At 34.8% G+C, this 24,394-nt stretch overlaps 5 protein-coding genes across 10 annotated transcripts; 3 read left to right on the forward strand and 2 right to left on the reverse strand.

Annotated features, from left to right (window-relative positions):
- The first annotated feature begins 110 nt into the window (after positions 1–110).
- LOC104823631 (protein YLS9) lies at positions 111–982 on the forward strand. The gene has a single exon (XM_010555282.1). The coding sequence runs from the start codon at positions 174–176 to the stop codon at positions 864–866; it is 693 nt and encodes a 230-aa protein (XP_010553584.1). The 5' UTR covers positions 111–173; the 3' UTR covers positions 867–982.
- A 328-nt stretch (positions 983–1,310) lies between these two features.
- Positions 1,311–2,367, reverse strand: LOC104824551. The gene is made up of 2 exons (XM_010556649.1): positions 2,146–2,367; positions 1,311–1,935 (listed from the first exon to the last, which is right to left on the reverse strand). The coding sequence occupies exons 1-2, from the start codon at positions 2,248–2,250 to the stop codon at positions 1,597–1,599; spliced, it is 444 nt and encodes a 147-aa protein (XP_010554951.1). The 5' UTR covers positions 2,251–2,367; the 3' UTR covers positions 1,311–1,596.
- Positions 2,368–5,154: 2,787 nt separating this feature from the next.
- On the reverse strand, positions 5,155–12,548 carry LOC104823633 (protein SMAX1-LIKE 3-like). Of its 6 annotated transcripts, none has more exons than XM_010555289.1 (5): positions 12,350–12,438; positions 10,275–10,368; positions 6,991–8,167; positions 6,614–6,776; positions 5,155–6,408 (listed from the first exon to the last, which is right to left on the reverse strand). In XM_010555289.1, the coding sequence occupies exons 3-5, from the start codon at positions 8,106–8,108 to the stop codon at positions 5,290–5,292; spliced, it is 2,400 nt and encodes a 799-aa protein (XP_010553591.1). In that variant the 5' UTR covers positions 8,109–8,167; positions 10,275–10,368; positions 12,350–12,438; the 3' UTR covers positions 5,155–5,289. The 6 variants fall into 6 exon arrangements, with proteins under 6 accessions (XP_010553591.1, XP_010553587.1, XP_010553586.1 ...); XM_010555285.1 differs by having other exon boundaries at positions 6,991–8,178; XM_010555284.1 differs by having other exon boundaries at positions 6,991–9,247.
- A 1,038-nt stretch (positions 12,549–13,586) lies between these two features.
- LOC104823635 (transcription termination factor MTEF1, chloroplastic) lies at positions 13,587–15,096 on the forward strand. Its single transcript, XM_010555292.2, has 2 exons — positions 13,587–14,661; positions 14,825–15,096. The coding sequence occupies exons 1-2, from the start codon at positions 13,711–13,713 to the stop codon at positions 14,834–14,836; spliced, it is 963 nt and encodes a 320-aa protein (XP_010553594.1). The 5' UTR covers positions 13,587–13,710; the 3' UTR covers positions 14,837–15,096.
- Positions 15,097–16,213: 1,117 nt separating this feature from the next.
- LOC104823636 (transcription repressor OFP6) lies at positions 16,214–17,157 on the forward strand. The gene has a single exon (XM_010555293.1). It carries the CDS (start codon positions 16,454–16,456, stop codon positions 16,979–16,981), a length of 528 nt encoding a protein of 175 aa, XP_010553595.1. The 5' UTR covers positions 16,214–16,453; the 3' UTR covers positions 16,982–17,157.
- The last annotated feature ends 7,237 nt before the right edge of the window (positions 17,158–24,394 follow it).

Raw genomic sequence — 24,394 nt, forward strand, 5'->3', positions numbered from 1 at the left:
CGATAATAACAACTATAACCCTTTCCTTCCCCTAACCCACAGACGTCGACAAACAAGCAATCAACACGGTCGGTCCATAACCATATATATATATACACCAAGAACATGCCTCGTACAAATATCATAATCTCTTCAAGACCTTCATACACTAATATATCCTGAGATAACTCAACATGACCGACGCAAATCAACCCCACCTCAACGGCGCCTATTACGGCCCCTCCGTCCCTCCACCGCAAAAATCCTACCGCCCCGGCCGCGGTCACGGCCGCGGTTGCCTTTGCTGTTGCGGCTGCTTTCTTCTCAAACTTCTAATCGGTCTTGTCATCATCCTTGGCCTAGCGGTCCTAATCTTCTGGCTCGTGGTCCGACCACAACCCGTAAAATTCCACGTCATCGGCGCGTCCCTGACGCGCTTCGACCATGCGACTTCAGACAACAACCTCCGTTACAATCTTGCCCTAAACGTCACGGTCCGAAACCCTAACAAGAGGCTCGGAGTCTACTACGATCGCATAGAAGCACGTGCGTATTACGAAGACAAGAGGTTTAGTACCGTGACTCTAACTCCATTTTACCAAGGGCACAAGAACACGACAACACTAAACCCCTTGTTCGAAGGGCAACAACTTGTTGTGTTCGACGGCGAAGAGTTGCGAGGTTTTAACGCCGAGAAAATCGCCGGAGTTTATAGTATCGATGTCGAGTTTCGACTCAGGATTCGATTCAAGCTCGGGAAAGCAAAGACGAGGAGGATTAAGCCTAAGGTTAAATGTGATTTGAAGCTTCCTTTGAGCTCTTCTAATGGAACTACGAGAGCTTCCCCTGGTGTGTTTCCTATCACCAAGTGCGATTTCGATTTTTGATTTGATCATGTTGCTATTTTCATGGTGTATGTATGTATATATGCATATATGTTTTTATTATGTATTGGTTCGTTCATTTTTTACCCTATGTATGATAATGTGTTATTTGTTGTTATCGTATGAATTTGTCTTTTCTTTTTTTATTGTTGTTATAAATAAATAAACTTTTGTTATATTTCTATTTCGTAGACAAGCAATCCGTAAACCGATTGAAAAAAATAGAAATTTAAATTAAGGAAATAAATTATATTCATATTATGTGTCCGTACATCAATTATCCTTCGGTTACTTAAAATTCAACCGTTGGCTTCAAGAAGTCCATGCTGTGTATAATTCCGCGTCTTGAGTAAAAAAAACAACCGTTGAATCGGTTTAAAATCATAGATGTCGGTTCAGTTCAGTTTAAAATCGGATTCAAACCGAATCGATTGACTTGTATGCCAATTAAACCAAACAAACCAAATCAAACCGTAAATTAAACCCACTTAACCGAATGAAAACTGATTTAAACCTAGCCAACGCCAATTTACCATCACATATGATCTAATACTGTCAATGTAATAAAATGGTCATAAACCAAATAACGTGAACTAAGAACCGATTTAAACGGAAACAAACCGGAATCCCAGTAAACCGTACCAATTTAAACCAAGCCGACACCAATTTGCCAACCACTATATACAATATCATCGACGTTGACTCCTACAGCCTGAAACCTTAACCTCCTCTCTCAAATTGACGTCGCGGTGACGTCATCACGAACCGGAGAAGGCGAAGGTGTGTAATACGGCGGCGAATCACACGGCGTCGAAAACGGTGTCGCTTCGTCTTCATAATGATCACTATCGCCACAAGATTCAACGGCCTCGATTTGATCCTCGTGAGTTGCGATTTTATTTCCTTCGATCTCAACCGCCCATTCAAAACTATCGGTAGTACCATCCGCAGCAGATCCCTCCCTCTCCTCAGCTATGGTAAACAGACCCCTCGATGGTAGGGGCAACTTTAGTGCCACGTCATCAATCGGCGGCTCAGCCGCGACCGCCGGGATATAATTATTACTAAGACACTAACAAATACAATGGAGAAAAAGTTATATTTGTAATTTTATGGAGGTTGTTTATTTTCCTGGAATTATCTAAATAAACACTCTAAACTATCACACACCATATTCATTATAAATAAACCTTAAAGTATTATGTTTACAAAAACACCTTTAAAGTATTACACTCAAATAAAACAATTACACTAAAAATTAATCATAAAACATAAAAATAACTAGCGTACTACACCATAAAACGTAGACGACCTGGGCCGCAAACGCGATTATGCAAATCGCGAATACCGCGATGAGGACTGCCCCGGTCTTGCTTAGACCGCTCATTGGTGTTTGGCAATAGGAAACCCGAAATAAAAATGTCGTTTCTTTTCTCGTCTTTTGTTTGGAAAGTGGGATTAGGGGTGTTTATGTAATTTAAGTTAGTGTTTAGGTATGAAGTCATTATCTTGACGAGTAGGTTCCCGTTGGCTGACAAATTCATTAATTAATGGGGAAAAACTCATATTTCAATATCTATATCAATTTTTAATTTGATAAAAAATTTATACATAAATTTAAAATTTTTCAATATCTCACACCAAATCACTAAATGTGTTACAATATCTTACATAACCACAAATACAAATAATTTAAATAATATCTCTAAACTAAAGTTGTTTAAATCACTGAAATTTCTAAGACAAAATTTTTAAAAAATTGAAATCTCGAAATTCTATGATTATGCGAGAGATTTCAATATATTTTGAGATTTTAGTGTGAGAATTTGAAAAATCTTGAATTCATGTGTAAGTTTTTGTTAAATTAAAAATTGATATAGAAATTGAGAATATAACAAAAATTAGTGAATATGGGATTTTCCTTTATTTGTGTGACTATACCTTCCTCTAGCCCCTAGTAGACTCATAACCAATTTTCCATTTCAGAAATTAATTTTAATTTTAATTAAAAAATTAAGTATGTCTATGGATCATATAAATTGGATTGACATTGACTTTTTAGTTTTTTTTTTTATATAGGGTCGGTCACGTGGGGGCTCTGAGTTAACGGTTGTCAATTTCACCACCAAACCATATTAATAGAACATTTTTGTTTGGTGTTACGGATAATTCTATAATTTCATTTTTTGAAATATATTCCATATTAATATTAAAAGATGATACAAAAGAGAAAGATATTTGCATTCAATTTAAAAACAAAAAAAAAAATATTGATGAAAGATTACTATGAAACCTATGTTGAAGTCTAAATGGTTACACAACTATCTCTATTCGTAAAGAGTAAAATGTATAGCAATTAGCAGACATGACATAATCATGCCTTTATATCGCGAAATTTGGTTGAAACAATAGTAATTAGTAGACGTATTAGTGGATTTTATAATCGTGATTGTCAAATTGTATTCCATGTATATAAAACAAATTACATATTACCCGCATCTTTTAAAACTTTCTAATTGAGCCCCAGAACTTCCCAAGATACAGATACATCCTATAGTAACAAAAAACACAGAAATCCGAAAGTCTCTCGTTGAGGAAAAGACCAAAAAAAGTATTTTCATCCAAAAACTACTCATTTCATGTCTTTAATATCCTCTTATATGGATTATATTTAATAAAGAACCGACCAAATTAAATACAAAGTAACCCTAACCCTATTCGAACTACGTCAAAATCAGTTCTTTTAAAAAACATTCTGATTAAAACAGTTGTAGAAAAATAAACCGAAAAAATCTATACCAAATATAATTTCCACCTTGTGAAATTAGATATTGCATTTGGAAAATTGATCGAATCACAAAACAAGGGGTATTCAATAGATTAAATCATGAAAAAAAATACCCAAAACTTTTATGTGCTTGCTTATGAATGTCAACCCAACAAGATTTCTATGCAACACATATGAGAAGATTAAAGTGTACAATGGGCCCTTGATCATATACAAATGGGCCATGTGTAAAACTTGACCCCATGTGTTTCAAGTATTCTTAAAATCAAGTCTGTTTTTTTTTTCTATAAAAAAAATTAATAACACAATATTGGAAAAAGTTGTGTGCTTTATTATTATTATTATTATTATTATTATTATTATTTTAATCTATTTATTTGCTTCCAAAAGGAAAAAAGGAACAAGTTCAGGTCAAATGTCTAAGCCCTTTAATGCCTACTTTCTGTTATTCTTGTTATCTTCCTTCCTGCTTTTGAGGATAAAAAATTAGATTCCATGCATCATGCACGTATTTACATACACCCTATATATATATATATCATGTTAGTGCACGATATTATATTGGATTTTACTGATGCATCTTGTAATTATATAGCTAGAATTTTAACAGGTTATAAGAAATATAATTATTACTAAGACACTAACAAATACAATGGAGAAAAAGTTATATTTGTAATTTTATGGAGGTTGTTTATTTTCCTGGAATTATCTAAATAAACACTCTAAACTATCACACACCATATTCATTATAAATAAACCTTAAAGTATTATGTTTACAAAAACACCTTTAAAGTATTACACTCAAATAAAACAATTACACTAAAAATTAATCATAAAACATAAAAATAACTAGCGTACTATGTAAAAACGTTACACTTTAAATGTATAATTTTTAAATATGTTTAAATATGTATAAATATGTTTGTATATGTGTATAATTTTTATGAATGTGTATAATTTTTAAAAAGTTTTTGTTAATATTATTTTTTATTTTTTATTAATTAATATTATAAATATTAGGGGTTGATGATGTGACATGTAATTTTTAAATATGTTTAAATATGTATAAATATGTTTGTATATGTGTATATTTTTTATTTGTCAATTTTTAAAAGTATAATATTTTTTTCGGAAAAAAATATAAGGTTTAAATTGCACAAGAGAAAAGTACAGAGTTTTTATTGGAATTTTTCCTTAATTTTTTGTTTGCACAAAATAAAATCATCAATGATAATTGATTGAAAAAATTTATATCTCATAAATTATTTCATTTTCCCTTATTTTAATTATCTTCATTTTCATGTTAATAAATTCACTCCCTTGCTTTAATATTTCTATTGAATTATCACATCCTTAATATTTGGTTCTGAGACGGTCTTTGCTCTCTGTCGACCATATTTAGTGTGGATGCAATTGCTTCAACGTATGAGCAAAGTATTATTTTTTATATAATTAAATTCTAATTGAAAAAGACTTACTCTTCCAAAACAAATGGAAGCAAGATTCATGCAAGACATATGATTCAACATGGAATTTAATGAAGCTGATATATTTCATCATATACATATGAGAATTTTACACCCCTCAGTCAAGAAGCGTTATGATGGTTCATGGGATCAATCATTTTCTTCTTCATGTTCATGCATCACCATGATGATCATTATGATGATGATGATGATTTCTGAAATGAAACATCCCGTCCACAGCTTCAAGTAATCCAATATCGTCGATGGGTTGTTCTTTAGAAACGTCATCTTCAAGAGAAAGATTCAGATCAAATGACACACAAGGACTCGCTGTCGTCACGTTTTTATCCTCGGAATGATCTGAACCGTCTGATTTCCGAGGCGAACTCGTTCTTGTTCTCGATCTGAAGCTTTCACAGCTCAGGATCACAACCGAATCTCCGAGTGAAGCTTCCTCTCCACTTGCATTCTGAACGCGTCCTCTTTCAATGGCCCTTTTGAAACCCATTTGAGAAAAGTGATCAGTTTGATCGATATCTTCGAGAAAGAACACTCTGTGCGGATCATTCGATACAGCTTCCGAGAGTGTCTCGATGTGGCTCCAACTCCGTTCATCCCTCGTTCTCTTGTTCCTTAGATATGCTTTTGTTGAATCAGCTCTTGTTGATGACAAACTGCTCAAGCAAATGGAAACAAATCGGTTCTGTGACCCGAAGACGAGTTTCGCCAGCTCTCTAGCGATCTTTTCTTTGGCTTTGACGTCACCTCCTTCGAAAATCAACCATGTTTCTTCCTTGACATCATCATTTTTGTCGCTAAGTTGCTTCCTATTAGTCGATCCTGACCTGCATTTCAAGACCGTTCTCGCTATCTCAGGGACTATATCCTTCTGCCATGGTACCTTCTTCTCCAAGGCATCACAAAGAACTCTTACATTCTCAGAATTCACTTCCTTCAACTTGGAGACATATTCCATCTCCATTGCATCACTTGATGAACCCGCAGAGTTCACTGCGGAATTAGGGTTTGTAGGAAAAAGCTCCCCTTTTACGTGATCGTTGTCAGATTCTGGGATAAGGACTCTAAAGTTGGGTTCTGTAGGGACTTGACAATACCTGTTAGATTCGATCGACAACCAGTCGCTGTTGCTTCGATGCAGATTCGTCAACTCGTGAGAGAAGGAAGAAGAACGAGAAACAGAAGACAGCGTAAGGGAGTTTCCAGATTTCTTGTGGATTGATTTGCAGACTGAGTTCCATTTCACGCGAAGTTCTTTTATAGAATCAGGATCCTGAAAATTCCAAAAACGAATCATACAAAAACAGAACAAACTAGGCATACCTACACTCACGCGCATACGTACGTATATGTATACACACATGTGTAAACACATATATATATAATATATATATATATATATAGAGAGAGAGAGAGAGAGAGATGATTCATAGATTGAAAGGAGAGATAAAAGAAGTGATTAAGTATATAAAACTTACAGTGTCGTGGTCGTGGTGATGAGATTGTTCAGTCTCGTTCTTGTACTGTTGAAGCCACGCCGGTAGTAGAGGAGCCGTCCTCGCATCACCACCGCCGCTGCATTGTAACCTTTCGTCTTCTCTCTCTGTTGTCTTGATCCTTACACTTTCGTTTTCCACCTCACTGTAAATTTTGGTGTGAATGATCTATCATTAGAGACAGAAAATCAATTACAAAAAACAAGTATTGATTGTGTCGATCATTTTTGTTTTCATCATAAATATGTCATTTTCGGATAAAATTTCTCTGTTTATTTTGTTAGTATTTTCTATAAATACACAAGTTATTTTTATAGATATGATAGCGAGACATTTAAGAAGTAAAAAAAGGATTTTACCTGTGAGAGACAAGACTCAAGCGGAGGCTACTGGCTGGAATAGTGATCGTCGTGAGGCTCCAAAGTGACTCGAGCGAAGGATGACCTAACTTGCATCGCACGTATGTCTCAGTAGTCGCCATTCCCATAATCCGAAACCTTCCATTATTATTATTATTATCTCCCATCATTAATCCACGACCCAGTTTTCCAATCTCCATTATCATATGCTCCGCCGGACAATGATCGTAACCTCTTCCCAGTCGATAACTCGAACTTCTCGCTCTATATTCCACTATCCAATTAAGATCACCAAGATTTAGAATCAACCCTTTCCCCCCGTAGCTTCTCACGAGCATTTCAAGCTCTTCTAGCTTCTGTTCGACCTCTGCCCTACTAGGTTGTCCGGACGAGGAGAAGGATAAAGTTATAAACTTTACGCCTTTCAACACTTCGGGGACGTCCCTTCTGTCTATTTTCTCCACCAGTGCTCTCACAACTCTATCAATTGTTGTCAGACACTCACCCACGATCACAAAGTTCCTCCTCCTTTTGTCCACCAGGTTTTCTACGACGTACATGACATCTTCATTCCGGATCGGCGTTGATAACTTGTTAGCTCCGGCCTGAGAGAGAGGGACAGCGTTGTTGTCGGTTCCTTCTTTAGGTTTAACTGAAGAGGTTGTCTCCAAAGAAACAGCTTGCTCGACCTTGCTTTTCACATGGGTACTCGAGAAACCAGCCTCTCTCATCACTCTACTGACACTAGGATCGTCAAGAATGGAAATTATCAGCTGTTCCAATTCGATCTTAACGGCCAAGATCGGCTGCTGCTGCTGGCTCTCGATGGATCCACGCCGTTGGTGAGCCTGAGCACGCTTAAAAACAGCGACCAAAGCGTTAGATATGGAAGGGTAGGACGATGATATCGGAGCCCCCAGCATGGGGCTTGCCGAGGGTGATGTCGGGAGACGGTTGAGAGCGACGTTGAAGCAGAGCTGGAGAGCTCTGGACTGAAGCGGGTGGGTGTGTGGCTGGAGACAAGCCGTTCTAAGAAGGCCGGTGGAGGAAGATAGCATGGTGTTAGCAACATGTAGAGGAGTGACCTGAGCATGACCTCGGCACCGTGCCAAGGCCATGGCTTGTTTCACCACGCTTTCCGCCTCTGCCGTTAGGGCTTGCTGCACCGTACATCCTCCTGATCTCATACTAATCAAAATATATGTGTGTGTATATATATAGCTCTAAGACTTTGTGACAAGAAGGGCAAAGTAAGGTACGGAGAAGACGGGGGGACACTAAAGTGAAAAATTCAAGAGCCTTGGCTTCACTAGATTTGATTCTAAACCGATTTGTGAGAAGTTAAAGAGCAAAGAATGCATAGATGAAGGGCTTAGCTGAGGAAGTGGTGGGAGAGAGAGAGAGGTAAGGTGTGAGTTGAAGTGTATATGGAGGAGGAGGAAGTATGCTTTTCTTGTAGGAAAGGCAAAATTTCTTTTGGGGGGGGTTTGAGGGTCCAAATTTAATTTTGTAGTGCAAAGTGGAATGCATGTGATGACAAAGAAGGGTTGCAGCAGTACCAAAACCCAAAGGCAACTCAGCTTTGCCCCTATTCCCTCTCAAACTTGACAAAACATGCAACGGTGGTGGTACTGCTGCTGAGTGGGTCTCTCTCTTTTATGCAAAGTTTACACACTGATTATAGTATTAAAGATACAAATCTTGATTTTATATATATATATATAACCTCATAAAAGAACATTTGGTACAATATCTTGGTTTATAATGTACTCCCCTTTTTCAACACTTAAACCTATGGCTAACCCATGTTCCCAAACACTTTTTTTTTTTCAGACAACAGTTTTCCAAGTCCAGTTCACAGTCAGGCAAGCTGGTCACATGTGAGCAACAAAATTGAGAAAATGGAAAATAAACAAACATGTGCAACACACACACTATTTTTTTGGTGTGAAAATTTAGATTCATGGCAAACACAGGTCAGGACGGGTATCCGAGATTTTAAAATACTCAATCCCGAATTCGATTTTTTGGGTTTTAAAACTCAAAATCTGACCTCAAATCCAATGAGGTGTGATGTGAGAAAAGGGAAGACGAGACCACAGGAAAAGGGCGAAGCTGCGAAGGGAAGAGGAGGCAACTTATGCCGATTCAGATACTTACATCTTATTCAGTTGGTACCCATAAACCCGAATTTGAACTCGTCAAACAGATAATCGGTACAGTCAGACCCGACCTCGTTCTACGGCCGCACTAATACCTGATTACATGCCGCCCCCAATGAATCTTTTGGTAAAACGAGGCACATCGATGTGCTATCTAATCAGCGGTGCATAATCTAAAGACTAAAATAATATTAAAACCACAAAAACAAAAGTATTCTAATAATGGATGCTTCATGAGATTATAGCATATAGTGATGCAACGAGTCTTTAGTATTACACTTCCATAGCATGCCCACTACATGAAAAGAAGAGAAATATACACCACTATTCTTATTCACCTTGACCTAGGAATCTTCAATAAGATTAATCTCCCACGTACGTAGAAATATAAATATAATTTTGATAAGAGCAATTATACAAGATATAAAAGTAAGTATATGCATGTATAATGAAATGCTAAATGGGAAAAATATTGTTCCATTCAATTCTTAGATTTATGCCTTTCTACTAGTTTTTTCCCACAAGAAAAAAAACAAGATATCTTCTTTTCAATCCCCAATCATCTTTATTTCAGCTTTAACTTGTTTTAATGCAAAGCCTTCGTCCCAAGGCCACTATTTCCTACAACATGTGCTATTTTGCACTCACTCTTTCAATGCTTCTAGGAAGAAACTAAAGGCATCATTCTAGAGAAAAAGAGTGTGTGTGTGTGTGTGTATTCAAATGGGAGAAAACAAAAGATGAATGATCCGACAATCATTATTGAGGAAAAGCAAATGATGTGAAATCAGATTTGAGTTATGCGTCAAGGTATCTCTATGCCAAAAGATTAAAAAAAACATCAACAAGAACAGGTGTATGCATATATACATACAAATTGATTTATAGATGTGTGTGTGTGTGGAACATAGTTATGAGCATACACATAATGTGGAGACTGCCTTAATTGGTTTAGTTCGAGTCTCTTAAGACTATGGAGCTTTCACATAATCAGTTCAGACCCCCCGAGGATTAGGCATTAAAGATGCAGATAAATGTGAATTCATGCCCATTCATGAACACACACACACACACACATATATATATATTGCGGATATAGGCATCATAAGACATTTTACTTACATCCTTAGTTATAGAAGGCTTGTAGGGCCATGATGGCAGTTGAGAGAGTAGATCCAAAGTCCAGACACACCAACTGTTTGTTCCTCGCTGTCCACTGTAAAAACAAAAAAGAAAAGAAAAGAAAAGAAAAAAAGCATGTTATATGAGCTTAAGACCCAAAATAATTTGAATGCAAAAAGCACAGGAATATATAAGGTTGCTTCGGGTACACCCAAACAAGCCCTTTCTCTTTTCATCGAACAATATAACTCCGTTCCAACAAAAGCATCGAAACGTTATAACATAAAAGCCAATTTGATGCATAAACCAATCCTTTCAAGAAAGGGTGTGTGACCAGGAGGACGGTCAAACCGACGCTTTACCATGACCAGGTCGGGGATGATTTAATCGCTAAATAATCATATGAGGACCCGTCTGTACAATCCCAATTGCTAAGATTTTGGTCGCGTGTCTGTATACCGAAAGAGCTTCAGCTTTTCAAGAACTTGGCATTTAGTAGTAGCTTACTCTTTGTTCAGAACTATCATTTGTAAAACCAGCGCAACACTACTTAGTGACAGAATGATCTTTCGACAGATTAGAACAAACGGAAACAACAACAATATAGCAAGGGCATTAAATCTTTCGCAAATTACTACTACTTTCTTGGCTTTGTTTAAACACTTAAACTAGTTTTAAATCTTGAATGAGTTTCAATATCCAACAGAAGTAAACTGATGTCATGCAACAATTTTTTACACAAAACCCTAGTGTGTGTGTGTGCGCGCGCGCGTGTATCTTTTCTCAGTGGTTGCTGTCAAATCAAAACCCTTTACTAAAAACTTTCATGGGAACACAACACAACAAATTCTATCAGAGGAGCCTCAGAATTCTTTTTTCTTTGCAAAGTAAAGCACTCTTACCACAAAAGCAAAATATGGCATTATCTACCCAAAAGAGACTCCCATTTTGGCTTTTAGCTTTTTGATCATTCAAAATAAGCATCTTTCTTCTCCTGAGAGTGGCCATGTGGGAAGAAAGCAATAAACTGAATAGAAGGAACAAAGCGAAACCACGGAGGGGGGGGGGGAAGAGATAAAAGATTGGAATAGTGTTATCGCATAATTCTATGTTGGACGGCCTAACTTTAAGAGAGACAGAGAAAAAAGCTTTAAAGATTAAAGGAGCAATGCAAAAAAAAGTTGTCCTAATTTTGACATGACAGCCTTCTTAATCTAAAGTTGATGGAATTACGTACCAGCATGCTTCTTTCTCAGACATTGTTCTTATAATCCGTATCCACCATAAGCAGTAATCAATAATATCCCTAGTTTTTCGCACATTTTCTCTACTTAGCTTGATTTAATAGAAATTCAGACGTTCCGATCGAATCTAAAAATCGGCATATATCCCTCTAACTTGTTCCCCAGATTTCCCAACTTTAACCGCACGAGTATCATTCAGTCGCTGTCTAAAGTAAGGTATGAACTTTAGAGAATGTCAGAGGAACCCACCGAGCATATGCACAGAACATGTTTTGGAAGAGCCTTGTGTCAAAAGAGATCAAAGAGCAAAGTGAGTCAAAATCAATCTAAACTTCCAATTTCTCATGCCATAAACTTCCAATTTTTATTTTTTTTTGTTTTCAAGTTGTGTCTCACGACATTGAGGAACTCTTATTTCGAAACTAAGTCAGGAGGTTAGAAACTCTTCCCTTGAGTTCGAATTTCATCAATCGTCGATCAACATTGATTCCAATAGGAAGCCAACTCTCAACACGCACAAAGAGTAGATGCAGCTCCCTAGATGTCACCGAATCAAATTTTCTATAATCAAATCCAGTAGCAATTTAGAACTCAACAAGGTCTCAACAAAACCTAAATCCTGAGAACATCACGCAATTCGAATGTAAGCTTGCTTACTTCACGAAATTCTTCATCATATCTTCGAAGCAAAAACAGAGAATCAAACTGTCACGTCTCAAATTCACACGGAAGTCAAATCAAACTCCACGCAATTCCAACATACATCGAAGAAAAACAGGAGCACTCCAGTCGCAAAATCTCGATCGGAAAACAAAACTTCGAGAAACTTACTTGAAGAACGAAGAGATCAGAGATTCAGAAGAATAATTGGACAGGATTCCGGAAGAGAATCGCCAACGAAGAACCGACCAGAAGTGGAAACTTACCACGGCGGTGCAGATGACCGTTTTTGTCTACCTCTCCTTCCGCGGCGGGCACCGGAGTTTGGGCTGTTTGGTTATGGGACTAATTTGATTCGGGTCGTGGATGGGTCTGGTCGCTTCGTAAATGAAAATAACAAGCTGGGCCCAGGCATTTAAAGACTGAAGCCTGATTGTATTTCTGGGCTTTACCTTTGGGCAAAACATGGAATTCAAAATATAATTTATTTGATAAAATCTTTTCCAAGGCTCAGAAAATATAAAGGTAGTTTAAAGGCTCCTAAATCGGTCTAAAATCTTCTACATAGTTTATGTTTGGTTTTCTATTACCATTAAATTTTTTCATATTTAAATTTAATAACAAATCTAATAAAGATAAAATATGGGATAACTTGGATTCCTAATATATAATAATAAATAAACATAATTATTTATTATTTTTCTCATTAATTTTAATTTACATCTATTTAATATTTTCTACATAATTTATGTTTTTCATATTACCATTTAAATTTTTTAATATTTTAATTTAATAATGAAACTGATAAAGATAAAATATGATGGTAATTGAACAATCTAATCAAAGTCAAATTTATTAAAAAAATCATTTTAATATGATGAATAATAAAAAATAAATTTTGCGCAACGACAAGGATTAAAACCTTAAAAGATTATATACATCAAAATTGCATTAAAAAGGGACTAAAAACTGTATTGAAGGCCTTTCTCGTCCCAAAACTCTTTTCAGGTTCCCGGTTGGGCTAGAGTCCGGTATCTAGGTTCTAATATATTCCAAACCGGTTCTATTTTGGATACCAGGGATACCAAACCGGTTCTATTTTCACAAAGGTTGCATTGAGTTATTGCAATTCTGGGATCTCCACCGATTTTGTTTCACATGCTCCTCCTTTAAAAAAGATATTCTAACAAAATTTTCCAGAATTATTTAGTTTTCAGTGTAATATTTCATAGAACAACAGATTCCGAAACCAATTTTGATGATTTCTATCGTTAGCGCCGGTTTGGTTCAAATTTCGAGTCGAACCGAATTCTCCCCGGTCCGACAATCAAGTTCATCGATGGAGAATTGAGATTTCGTGGAGATAAGCCTATCCTATGAATATCATTTGCCTTCTCATTTTATTCATTTTTCAAAAAAAAAAAAAAAAAAAAAACAAAGTTCATCCTTTTCCCTTCCTCCAAGAATTTTCCTGGGAAAATTTTTTCCCACTTGGAGAGCAATGTACACCACCAATCTCCCAAACAGCAACGATGCAAGAAACTCTCCCTTTCCTCTCTCACACTTTCCCTTCCCGTCACCACCACCACAGTCTCCGCCATGATTTTCCTTCGCTCTCTCGCCTCCGCTCTCAGAATTTACCCGCACTTTCCCACGAACCAAACGCCTCCCTCCTTCTCCTCCCTCCTTCGAAATCTCCGGATTTTCCCTGCTTACCCACCAATGCGACGAACTCCACCATCAAAACCCACACCTCCGATTTCCGCGAAAAGCTCCTTTACCTCGATTCAATCGGGATCGATTTCCTAACCCTAATCCATCGCCACCCTCCTCTCCTCTCCGCCGACCTCTCCGCCGTGAAATCCATCGTCGAATACATGACCTCCGGCGTAACCGTCGGCCTCACCTCCCATGATCTTTGCCGTGTCGTCGCCATGTGCCCTGAGCTCCTAACTTCGCCCCTTTCCTCCCACACCATCCCAATCATCACCTTCCTCCTTCGCGAGGTCGGCGTCGACGGCGTCTCCGGCGTCCGGTACGCGCTCTGCCGGCGTCCCCGCCTCCTCGCCTGCGACGTAGACGGCCAGCTGCGGCCGGCGATGTATTTCCTCCAGAGGATCGGAATCTCGGAAACCCACAAACACACTTACCTCCTGTCTTGCAGCGTGGAGCACAAGCTCATCCCTCGAATCGATTACTTCGTGAGATTAGGGTTCTCTCGCCGTGAAGCCACCGTCATGTTCAGGCGGTTTCCTCAGCTCTTCAACTACAGCATCTCGGGGAATTACGATCCGAAAACGAACTACTTGGTGGTGGAAATGGGGAGAGATCTGAAAGAGATCATGGAGTTTCCTCAGTATTTCTCCTTCAGTTTGGAGAATCGGATCAAGCCTAGGCATCAAGCCTGTGCGGCGAAAGGGGTAAGATTACCATTGCCGATGATGCTGAAGACGAAAGAATCTGGGTTTCGGGATAGATTGGAGGTATGTTGTGGTTCTTCCCCGCCATTGAAGACCTCACCTTTGTACTGTACAAAACAAGATTCATGATGTGACTTTATATGGATATTGAGAGACAGTTTCCTAGTTTTCGTTTTTGGGTTCGGAGATTTGGTCGGAAAGTTTTGATGGGTTGCTTTGGTTTTAGGTACATTTGTAATGAACCTCCGAGAAACTCGAAAATTTCACCCGAGGAAACGAATCAAGAATGTTGATGTAACTATGTCTGTCTATGGATGGAGAGAGAGCGAGAGACTGAATGAATATCCTCTGCAACTAAGTTCCGAGGTGAATCAACAAGATCTTTGCCCATCTGACTTTAGCTTTTAGCCTCTTGCTGAATTGAATTGGATAAATGCACAATTTTTTTTTCATATGGCTTTCCGGTTTGAATGCTTAATCCATTTCTTACTCTAATTATACCCAATCTAGGTAATACCTAACCCGGATATCAGAATATCGATAGATCGGTAGATTAATGTTTAGTGTTTCGATTTCTAGAATAAATGAAACGACTATTTTTTATTTGATAACCGGATGTTTTGGATCAAGTTCTAAACTAATTTTGGTATCGGAATCAGTCATATAGTTTGGAATATATACCTCTCCCAAACTTGAGGTTCGAATTCGGAGCGAGGTTTCATTTTATCGGTTGAACTATCCAAGTTTGGATCGTAACCAATAATCTTATCCAGTAAATGCATATTTGTATGATCCTTAGGCATATTTCAGTGATGTGGATAATAGTTTGAAAAACCTTCATATGAAGAGTTGGTTAGCATGATTGGGATTTTTCAATCCTTTGGATGCAAATACATGTAAGATGCTTTTGAATTGATGGTGGTTCCGATAGTGGGCAGACAGAACATTCGGCATTAGCGTTGTGTGTTGGACTGAAGCTGAGTTGCGAAGAAGTTGCAGACTCTTGGATTTTAAAACTGGATTGAAAGAGAATTTGGGGTGATTAATAATATACGATTTTGTTGTGCTATCAAAAATAAATTGATCATACAAACCCAAACTTAGGTAGTTTAACCGGTGATATAGGGACGCAAAACGTTTTTTTCGTTTTGAGTTCAAACCTCAAATTTGAAAAAAGAGCATACATTCCAAATCAGATAGTTGATTACCGGTTTCAAAATTAGTCTGGACCTCGGCTTAAAATATCCGATTATCCCAAAAAAAATGATCATACAAATTAGATAGTACACTAGAATGGAAAATCAAGCATTTAGAATATATTTTCTCTTATTCTCTTTTCTCTTAAAATGATGTGTTTACAAGGTTATAGATGACTTATTCATAGAAAATCTGATATGAACCGATCGGTGATGAAACTAAAACCGGTTATGGACAGTAAAACCGACCGGTATAAAATTTTGTGTAGCAATAATGGACTCTACCAATATTTTGTTTATAACAAACTACTTGTCATTATTAAATAAAAAAAAGAATACATGTATTAAATTAGTAGTTAAAGAACTATATGTGGTAGAATACATAACTCGTTCTGATTAAGAATTGCTTCTTGTCGAGTCTTTCTCAGTTCTAACATGCACACATTAAGGCTCCCTCCCTGCCTCTCTCTCCCTCTGTATAATATATATATACACATATATATACAATCTCGCCTCCATAATATATAAGATACAATTGGCAATTATGCCACAATTCCCAATTCATACATATCTATCTAGAACACACACACAGATATATATAACCCACACCTCCATTACCCTCTCTCTCTCTCTCTCTCTTTCTCTCCGAGACCAACACAATGACAGGCAAAACGAAGAAGAAGACAATCCTCAAGACGGTGTCGGTTGTGGACATCGGATGCAACAACTGCAAGAAACCAAACCTCTCCTCCATCTTCAACCCTTTCCCCAGAAAGCCCTCACTCCGTCCACGTAATTACACCCACTGCCACTCCTCCTCCACCACCACCACCACCACCACCACTAACCAATGGTTTTCCGACACGTCATCGTCCTCCCCATTCTACAAGAACAAGTCAACCCCCTCAACGCCCTCCGCCACGTCGGCGCTCGCCGTCGAGAAAGATTCCGATGACCCTTACCTCGATTTCCGGCAATCCATGCTTCATATGATCCTCGAGAACGAGATTTACTCCAAAGACGATCTCAGAGAGCTTCTCCACTGCTTCCTGAGGCTAAACGCACCGTTTCACCACGCCGTCATTGTTCGCGCGTTCTCCGAAATCTGCGACAGCGTTTTCTCCCGACGCAGCGTTGGAGGAGGAGGTGCGGGGGCACGTGCCTCACGTGACCGCTATTACTACTAGCGTCTAATTGCTGATGTACGGTTCGTTAGGGGGTACGTATTAATGTTTGTTAACGTTAAAGTAGCGTAATGCCACGTCACCAATAATATATTGACACATTAGCTATTGTCTGACGTGTCAATATATTATTGGGAGTTCGTTCTACGTTTTAACCTATGTTTGCCTTGGGATTTTAATGTTGTCCGCCTTAATCTAAGTTAATTACTGGGTCTTGGTGCCTAACCCCATATAAACCTTAAGTTATATATATATATATATATAAAAAAAAATTCGTTGAATAATGGTATTGAAAATTTGATTCGAAAAAAAAAATCGAAAAGTTTACGAATGGTAATAAAACACGTTGAAAGATGTCGTATTAGTGAATAAAACGTTACACGAAATTTGATTAACAAAATTAACGGATTAATTTTGAAGAAAATTGCAAGTCTTGAGATTTTGGACGGAATACTGATAATGAAAACTTGGTAATTGAAATTGCCGAATTAGAAATCACTCTTTGGCCATGCGGCAAAATGTGATACCAAAAAGTTTGATTTTGCATTTTTAGTGTAGTTTTAGGTATCTGACCTCATCCCACCTTTTTAAAAAAAATAAAAAATAAAAAATCTTAATAATTTTATATCTCTTTAGTCGCTACTTCTCGCCGTAATTGAATGGATGCAATCAAAGTAATATTTTCTTTTCTTTTTTAAATTTTTATTTTGTTTGTTATAATAATATGCCAAAATTGGGTAAAGTGACAAGAATGGAAGATTCAAAGCTTTTCGATGTCACTCGTGACTTCTCTAAGATAGTGACGTTATGTTACACGTATATTATAATGATTACCTTCATTTATTTATTTTCTTTCGATTACACACAATATCGGTCCTTTTCTCCGGTCCTCGTGATTACATTAATTTTATAGGACGTGTAAGAAAATTTAAATAAAACTTATGGTTGAGTGGTCTAATGATATTCCTATCCGAATTCAAATTCAAATATAGAAAGAAATATTTAGATAAATAAAAATTTATCTCTAACAAGGTTAGCTGCGGATTTAGGGAGACTAATTGGGCCGAAAATTTATTAAACCTCTTACTTATAAAAAAAATTTAAATAAAGAAATATCATTCTTCCTTTATGGATACAGTCGCATTACTTATTTACATTTACATTATTAAAAAAAGTTTTATTTGTAACGTCTGGCCTCTGTTTCTCGATGAAATCATGAGTGCCCCTTTGTAAACGAAGATTTAGCTGCGTTTACGTAATTATAAAATCCTAAATTTAATTAAAAAAAAATGGCAACAAGTTTTGGGTTTTGATTCGATATAGTTTCAGTTATTTACGCATTCAAAATTTTCAATTTTAAAATATAATAATTCAATTTTTATACCTGGTTTGTTTTAGTTTTGCTTCGATTCAAATTTCATTGAAAATATATATATATATATACAAATTATTTTAATATTAATTGGTTTAAATTATAAACCCATTAATTAATTACATCTCACATTTTCGTAGAAAATCAATCCATTTGTTGGGATAGAGTTATATATATATATATATATATTTTTTGTTTTTATTCCGTTATCGGCCATCCTGACGAAAACCATAAAAAAATTATGAACTGATGAAAGCTATATATAAATGTAAATGCTAAGCTAATCATGTTTAAGAATTAAGACCATGTTCTAACAATTATCAGTAATTCTTTGACAAAAAAAAACAATTATCAGTAATTAGTATTACGTGTTGATATTCAAAAACAATTTTTTTTATTAAATAGCATTAAAAATTCTGACGTAGTCAAAGACAGCCATCGAAAATATTTTGTCCAAGTTCAAAACAACACGTAAACACCATATTCGTTTGGGCATCGGGATTTGATATTTGTCATAATTAGAAAGATATGTGTAATAATTACAGACACACATATATATACAAAGAGGCAGACATTTTAATGAACAATTTTATTTTAAAAAATTAATTTCATTTTCGTTTAAAAAATAATTTTCTTTTTACGATTGGAAATTCCAAATCTATGACGAATCGCACTCGGATCGCAATTCTCTAACAAAATCTTCATCATACTAGCATCGCTAAAATAGTATAATAAAATAGATAAATAAAACTCGAATCTACTTTGGATAATAATGTATAGCAAAAATGTTGTTTTAAATAATTTATTCTGTAAAATTATAGATTTCAAAATACAAAAAAAAAATAATTCACAAAGTTTTTTGTTCAATTTCAGCAAATTTATACATATATATATATATATATTATTTCTTCTTTCTATGTATATTGACATATTTACAAGTTTAGAATGTTTAGATATATTTATATTTATATATTCATATTATGGTATATTAACATATTTGTGTTATTTTTTTGCGGTCATCAATATTAGTGTATATCTCTTTTGTAGGATATATCTCGACCTGATATTTCTACCATTTTGGAATCTCAGATAAATCAAAATGAATCTGAGAATAGTTCTTTTATGTTTTATTATTCTAACATTATATTTATAGCATTTTTATATTTTAAATTGGATTGAACCAAACAAATTAAATCGATCGGTTAGCGTAAGCTGACAGTATTTTCTAACATTTTCCAACGGTTTAAAATATTAATAATTATTAATTTTATCAAGTTGCTCACTATGCTCCAACTTGTATTTTTTTTTCCACATCGAATATGATTTTATATGAAAAACGAAAACGCTTTTTACCGTAAAGAATTCAATTGTCAGCAGTATTGAAAATTTGATTCGAAAAAAAAAATCGAAAAGTTTACGAATGGTAATAAAACACGTTGAAAGATGTCGTATTAGTGAATAAAACGTTACACGAAATTTGATTAAAAAAATTAACTGAAATCTCGTCAATTTTTCTCTGTATTTTTATTTTATTTTGTTACAGTTGTTTGCATTTACAAAACTAAGGACGATAACCATTATGAGTGGTCCATTAACGGATTTACAAACGACAAAAAAACTAAATTAAAGGACAATTTCATCCGTACGTGACCCAATTAAATTTATGAATACAATCTATTTTATTTTTCACGTACACATGCACATACGTATAATCAATGAATGCATCTATATAAATATATAGCCCAACCACCAAAAATAAATATTTATAATTAATAAGCTGGAGTAGTTAATTATCAGATTAGACTGAACGGTGAAAAGTAATTAATTGCAGGTGAAGAAATTTGTGAATGCAATAAAAAGAGCAATCCCAAGGTGTAAAGTCCCGTGCTCTTCAATTAATGGCTTCACCTACAAAATTTACAACTTGTTGTCTCCTTATAATTAAATAAATTCATTTTTCCCAAGCTTATAATTACTATATGTTTATAATTATATAAATTATTTTCTCGTTTTTGAAGGATAAACAAATCTCAAACCGTTGAGAAAAGAATTTTAAAAACTAACCCTAATGAATTTGTTACCAAGTGCCTAAGTGGCCATAGTAATTTGGACGTAGAATTAGTGTGTGTTTAAATTGATAGAAAAATATTTGTAAAAAATGTAAATTTCTCCCGATTACATATCATGGCCAATTTCAAACTTTTTTTATAATTAAAATTTTTTAATCCAATTTGATGTAAAATGGATACAAGTTTTTAAAACAGAAAATATTGAATCCAAAATAACCAAATATAAATTCACGTAAAGCGTGGACCAACCAAATTAGTAGTCTGTGCCTTTTATAACATTTTTTTCCCCCGCAGCTCAGGATTATTTCTGTAAATTTTAAAGATTATTTATTAGAAAAAATAAATGTTGCCTGAATGGCTAAGAAAAAACGCAATATAAATAGGCCGATCATTCTGATTTTGGGTCCTCGAAAAGCCCATCTTTTCGAAAATATGGATATGTTTTAGATCATTTCTAGTAATTTAATATATTGTTTGTCTTTATATTTCATTTTTTCCGATTGTTTGTATTTTTGCTCACCTTCAAAATATCTCGTGTTAGAATTGTATTTTTTTGGGCATTTGTATGTCATGTAATGTATATTTTTACAAAACAAAAAAAGAAAACCCAAAAACAAATTATTTTAATATTAATTGGTTTAAATTATAAACCCATTAATTAATTACATCTCACATTTTCGTAGAAAATCAATCCATTTCAGTTGGGGTATATATATTTACGGATATCTACAGATAACTCAATCTGAAAAACCCATGCCCTAATTTCAGTGCATCTTTTTCATTTATTTTATTCAAAATTTTAAAAATATATTGGTAAGATAAAATATTATTATATCTGCATTAAATGCCTGAAACACAAAGCTCGAAGACATTATTAACTCATTAATTAATTGTAGTAATAATAGTAATTTAAATGCGGTATCATTATAGCTAAAATGGTTGAAATAAATTTATTATCATTCATAGGTGAAAATAACAGGTCTGTCTGTATGTTGAACCAATTAATATCATAAAATCATGAGCTGGTCTGAAATCAATGAGATGTTGACATATGAATGAGTTTTCCCTTTATTGTGCATGAATCATTTGCTTTATTTTTTTTTTTACGTAAATTATACGCTACAATCCATAATTACAGTGTCGGAAATTGTATCATTGCCTCACGTTTTGATTCCAAAAATTATGTATCCAATATCTTCTAACCATCCAACTGTCCGAATCGAATTATAATTTTTTTTTACACGTATAAATCTACAACCAGAGTAACAAAAAAAAAACATTTTAAATTTGATATATTTAAATCACGGATTATAAACTTAAGTTGTTTTTATTAATTCTGTTGTTAGTTTGAATAGCTGCTATTAATCTTTATTGATTTTAATAAAAATATATTGTTTTTGTGTGATAACTGTATATTTTGAATTAAGACCCGGACTAGTCACGATGCAACGAAAATCAGTCATGTGATTTAAATTATATGTTCTCTACCCAAATTTAAAATTCGAATTCGAGACGAGATAAACGTTTTACGTCTCTATTTTATCTTTTACCGGTTGAATCACCTAATTTTGGTAAAAAGCAAAAGAACGGATGCAATTTTTTATATAAAAAAAACTGTAACCTTAAAAAAAAGAATAATTATAATTTAAAAGGAAACAAGACCGTGTGGATGGTTGTGTAGTTGATTAGGGTTTTGATAGAAAAATGGATCGAGTGGTTTGTTTGAGCTAATCATTCAATTATATGAGGTGACACACATATTCTTCATCATAATATCACCCCATGTTTTGTTTTTTCTTCAATCATTTAATATATTTTTTTATAATGGAATAACGTTGTTTTTTTATTATTAACAAAAGTAAAAAACGTGTTAAATGCTTTCATAAAACCAAATTCCCATGGAACATCTTCATGTCCTTTGTTATTGGAGAAACGTGGGAAAAATCAAATCTCATGCAATATCTCTAACTGTTGAAACTATAGAAGATTTACATAATATGAGAATTCGTAATTTACGGGCCACATGAAATGAATGTGAGAAAAATGCCGTTTTGTGGTTGATTTGATTGCTCCTCATGATCACGTACATCTCATATGAATATTACATCCTATTTATAAGAGCCAAGAGACTATACAAATTTTTTTTTCTAATATAATGGTGAGAATGGAAATTGTGACCGATGAATATAATTAATTACACTAACCCAATCGATAGTCAAAATTAAAGATAAATAAATAAATATATATAATTGGGTGTTCCTTTTTTATCCGTTCAATATTAACTATATATTTATTTATTTATTATGAAATAAATGTTATATTAAAAGTTTTGGTGAAAAGTAAATAGTCGCCCTTTTGTTATATGTAGTGTATAATCATTTACTCTTTAAAATCAATATGGAAAGTGATAATATCTATTATGATTATTAAAACCAATATATTTATGACATATATTCCACATCTTTTCTGTTTTTTTCGTTGTCAAAGATTTATAAATTACACAATTCCAAAATTTACAAATTCAATTTTCTATGATATATATATATATATATATATATATTTGAAATTTAAGTCGTTTAAATCTCACCATACCGTTATTTAAGTGAGATACATCTATTCTATTATAAGAGTTATTCTATTATAAGAGTACTGACTAGGGATGTCAAACGAGTTGGCTCGAAACGAGCTGGTTCGAGCCGACTCGTTTGACATCTCTGGTCCGAGCCGATTCGGATCAGCTCGTTTTGAGCCAGTTCATTTTCAGCCTAGCTCGTTAAGCTCATTTTTATTTGGGCCAAAAAATTTCTGACTCAACCCAAGTCGCTTAACTCGCGAACCGGCTCTCGAACCGACTCATATTTTTCTAAATACCTAAAAAAAATTCATATCAAATTATATAAAATCATATCTAAATGATATATCAACATAAAAAGAACATACCAATACATCCAAATCATATTTATATTCAAAATCACAATCCATATAAAAAAAATTATTTTCAAATAGATAAAATTATAATCCATCCATATACAAAAAACCATTTTCAGATCATAATCCATATACAATTAGATCTTAATCTATGTACAAAAAACCTTCTTCAGATCCGAATCTATACATAAAAAATTATCTCCAGATCAAAATATCATACCAACAATATCAACACTTTCAAGTTTCAACGTAATTTTTTTTTTACTTCAGCTCCCGAAACCGAATCTCCGAGTGAAGCTTCCTCTCCACTTGCATTCTGATCCATTTTTATTTGGGTTCAGATATTCTTGGCTTGGCTCGGTAAAAAAAGGAGCCAACTGCGAGCCGGCTCACGAGCTCGGCTCGTTTTGACATCCCTAGTACTGGCTGATTTTTTTTTTAACAAAATACGATCATGGATTCAAATTTATTTCTAAAAAATTTATATAAATTTCTGTTTCGTTATAAGAATTACGTAATTTTACTATTTATACATGGGAACTAAAATATTGTTTCCAATGGTATATAAAAATGCGTAATTTGACTATGAATACGTTTACGTCGTATACATATATATAATGTTGAGATCCGATCCATATGTACATAGTAAACAGTGGAATTCAAAATCAACGGTTGAGATCCGATCCATCCAACATGGGTGTCAGTGTCTCGATCAGACGGCGCAGGGAAGAAGCAATCGAGTGTAAGATATCCAACGGTTCATATGATCAGAGAATTCTCGGCATCGGATCCCGTCGTAAGCTCAATCTCATCTCATTTGACCCAAATCTAAACCAAAAAATATATAAAAAAAATTATAAAAGTTTTTTAAACGAGAGCAAAAAACTATTGATTTTTAATCACAATATAGACATATATATATATATATATGTGTGTGTGTGTTATTGATTGGTCGTAGAAGTGAAATGTCCCACATGTGATTGTAGCAGAACTGCCGTTGAAGCGAAGATCTTCAGGTTTTGCCCTTCTCACTTTTTCCAACATCGA

Source organism: Tarenaya hassleriana, unplaced genomic scaffold (assembly GCF_000463585.1).
Source record: "Tarenaya hassleriana unplaced genomic scaffold, ASM46358v1 Cleome4, whole genome shotgun sequence".
Lineage (NCBI taxonomy): Eukaryota > Viridiplantae > Streptophyta > Magnoliopsida > Brassicales > Cleomaceae > Tarenaya > Tarenaya hassleriana.

What these genes read in the sequence shown, in the direction of transcription:
- LOC104823631 (XM_010555282.1), top strand. Translation starts at nt 174, where the DNA reads ATGACCGACGCAAATCAACCCCACCTCAACGGCGCCTATTACGGCCCC.
- LOC104824551 (XM_010556649.1), bottom strand. Translation starts at nt 2,250, where the DNA reads ATGAGCGGTCTAAGCAAGACCGGGGCAGTCCTCATCGCGGTATTCGCG. An exon ending in TTTTATGGTGTAGTACGCTA is followed by an intron (nt 1,936 to 2,145) that starts GTTATTTTTATG and finishes TGTATTTGTTAG; the next exon opens with TGTCTTAGTAATAATTATAT.
- LOC104823633 (XM_010555283.1), bottom strand. Translation starts at nt 8,177, where the DNA reads ATGAGATCAGGAGGATGTACGGTGCAGCAAGCCCTAACGGCAGAGGCG. An exon ending in TTGAGTCTTGTCTCTCACAG is followed by an intron (nt 6,777 to 6,990) that starts GTAAAATCCTTT and finishes CAAAATTTACAG; the next exon opens with TGAGGTGGAAAACGAAAGTG. An exon ending in ATCACCACGACCACGACACT is followed by an intron (nt 6,409 to 6,613) that starts GTAAGTTTTATA and finishes TGGAATTTTCAG; the next exon opens with GATCCTGATTCTATAAAAGA.
- LOC104823635 (XM_010555292.2), top strand. Translation starts at nt 13,711, where the DNA reads ATGCAAGAAACTCTCCCTTTCCTCTCTCACACTTTCCCTTCCCGTCAC.
- LOC104823636 (XM_010555293.1), top strand. Translation starts at nt 16,454, where the DNA reads ATGACAGGCAAAACGAAGAAGAAGACAATCCTCAAGACGGTGTCGGTT.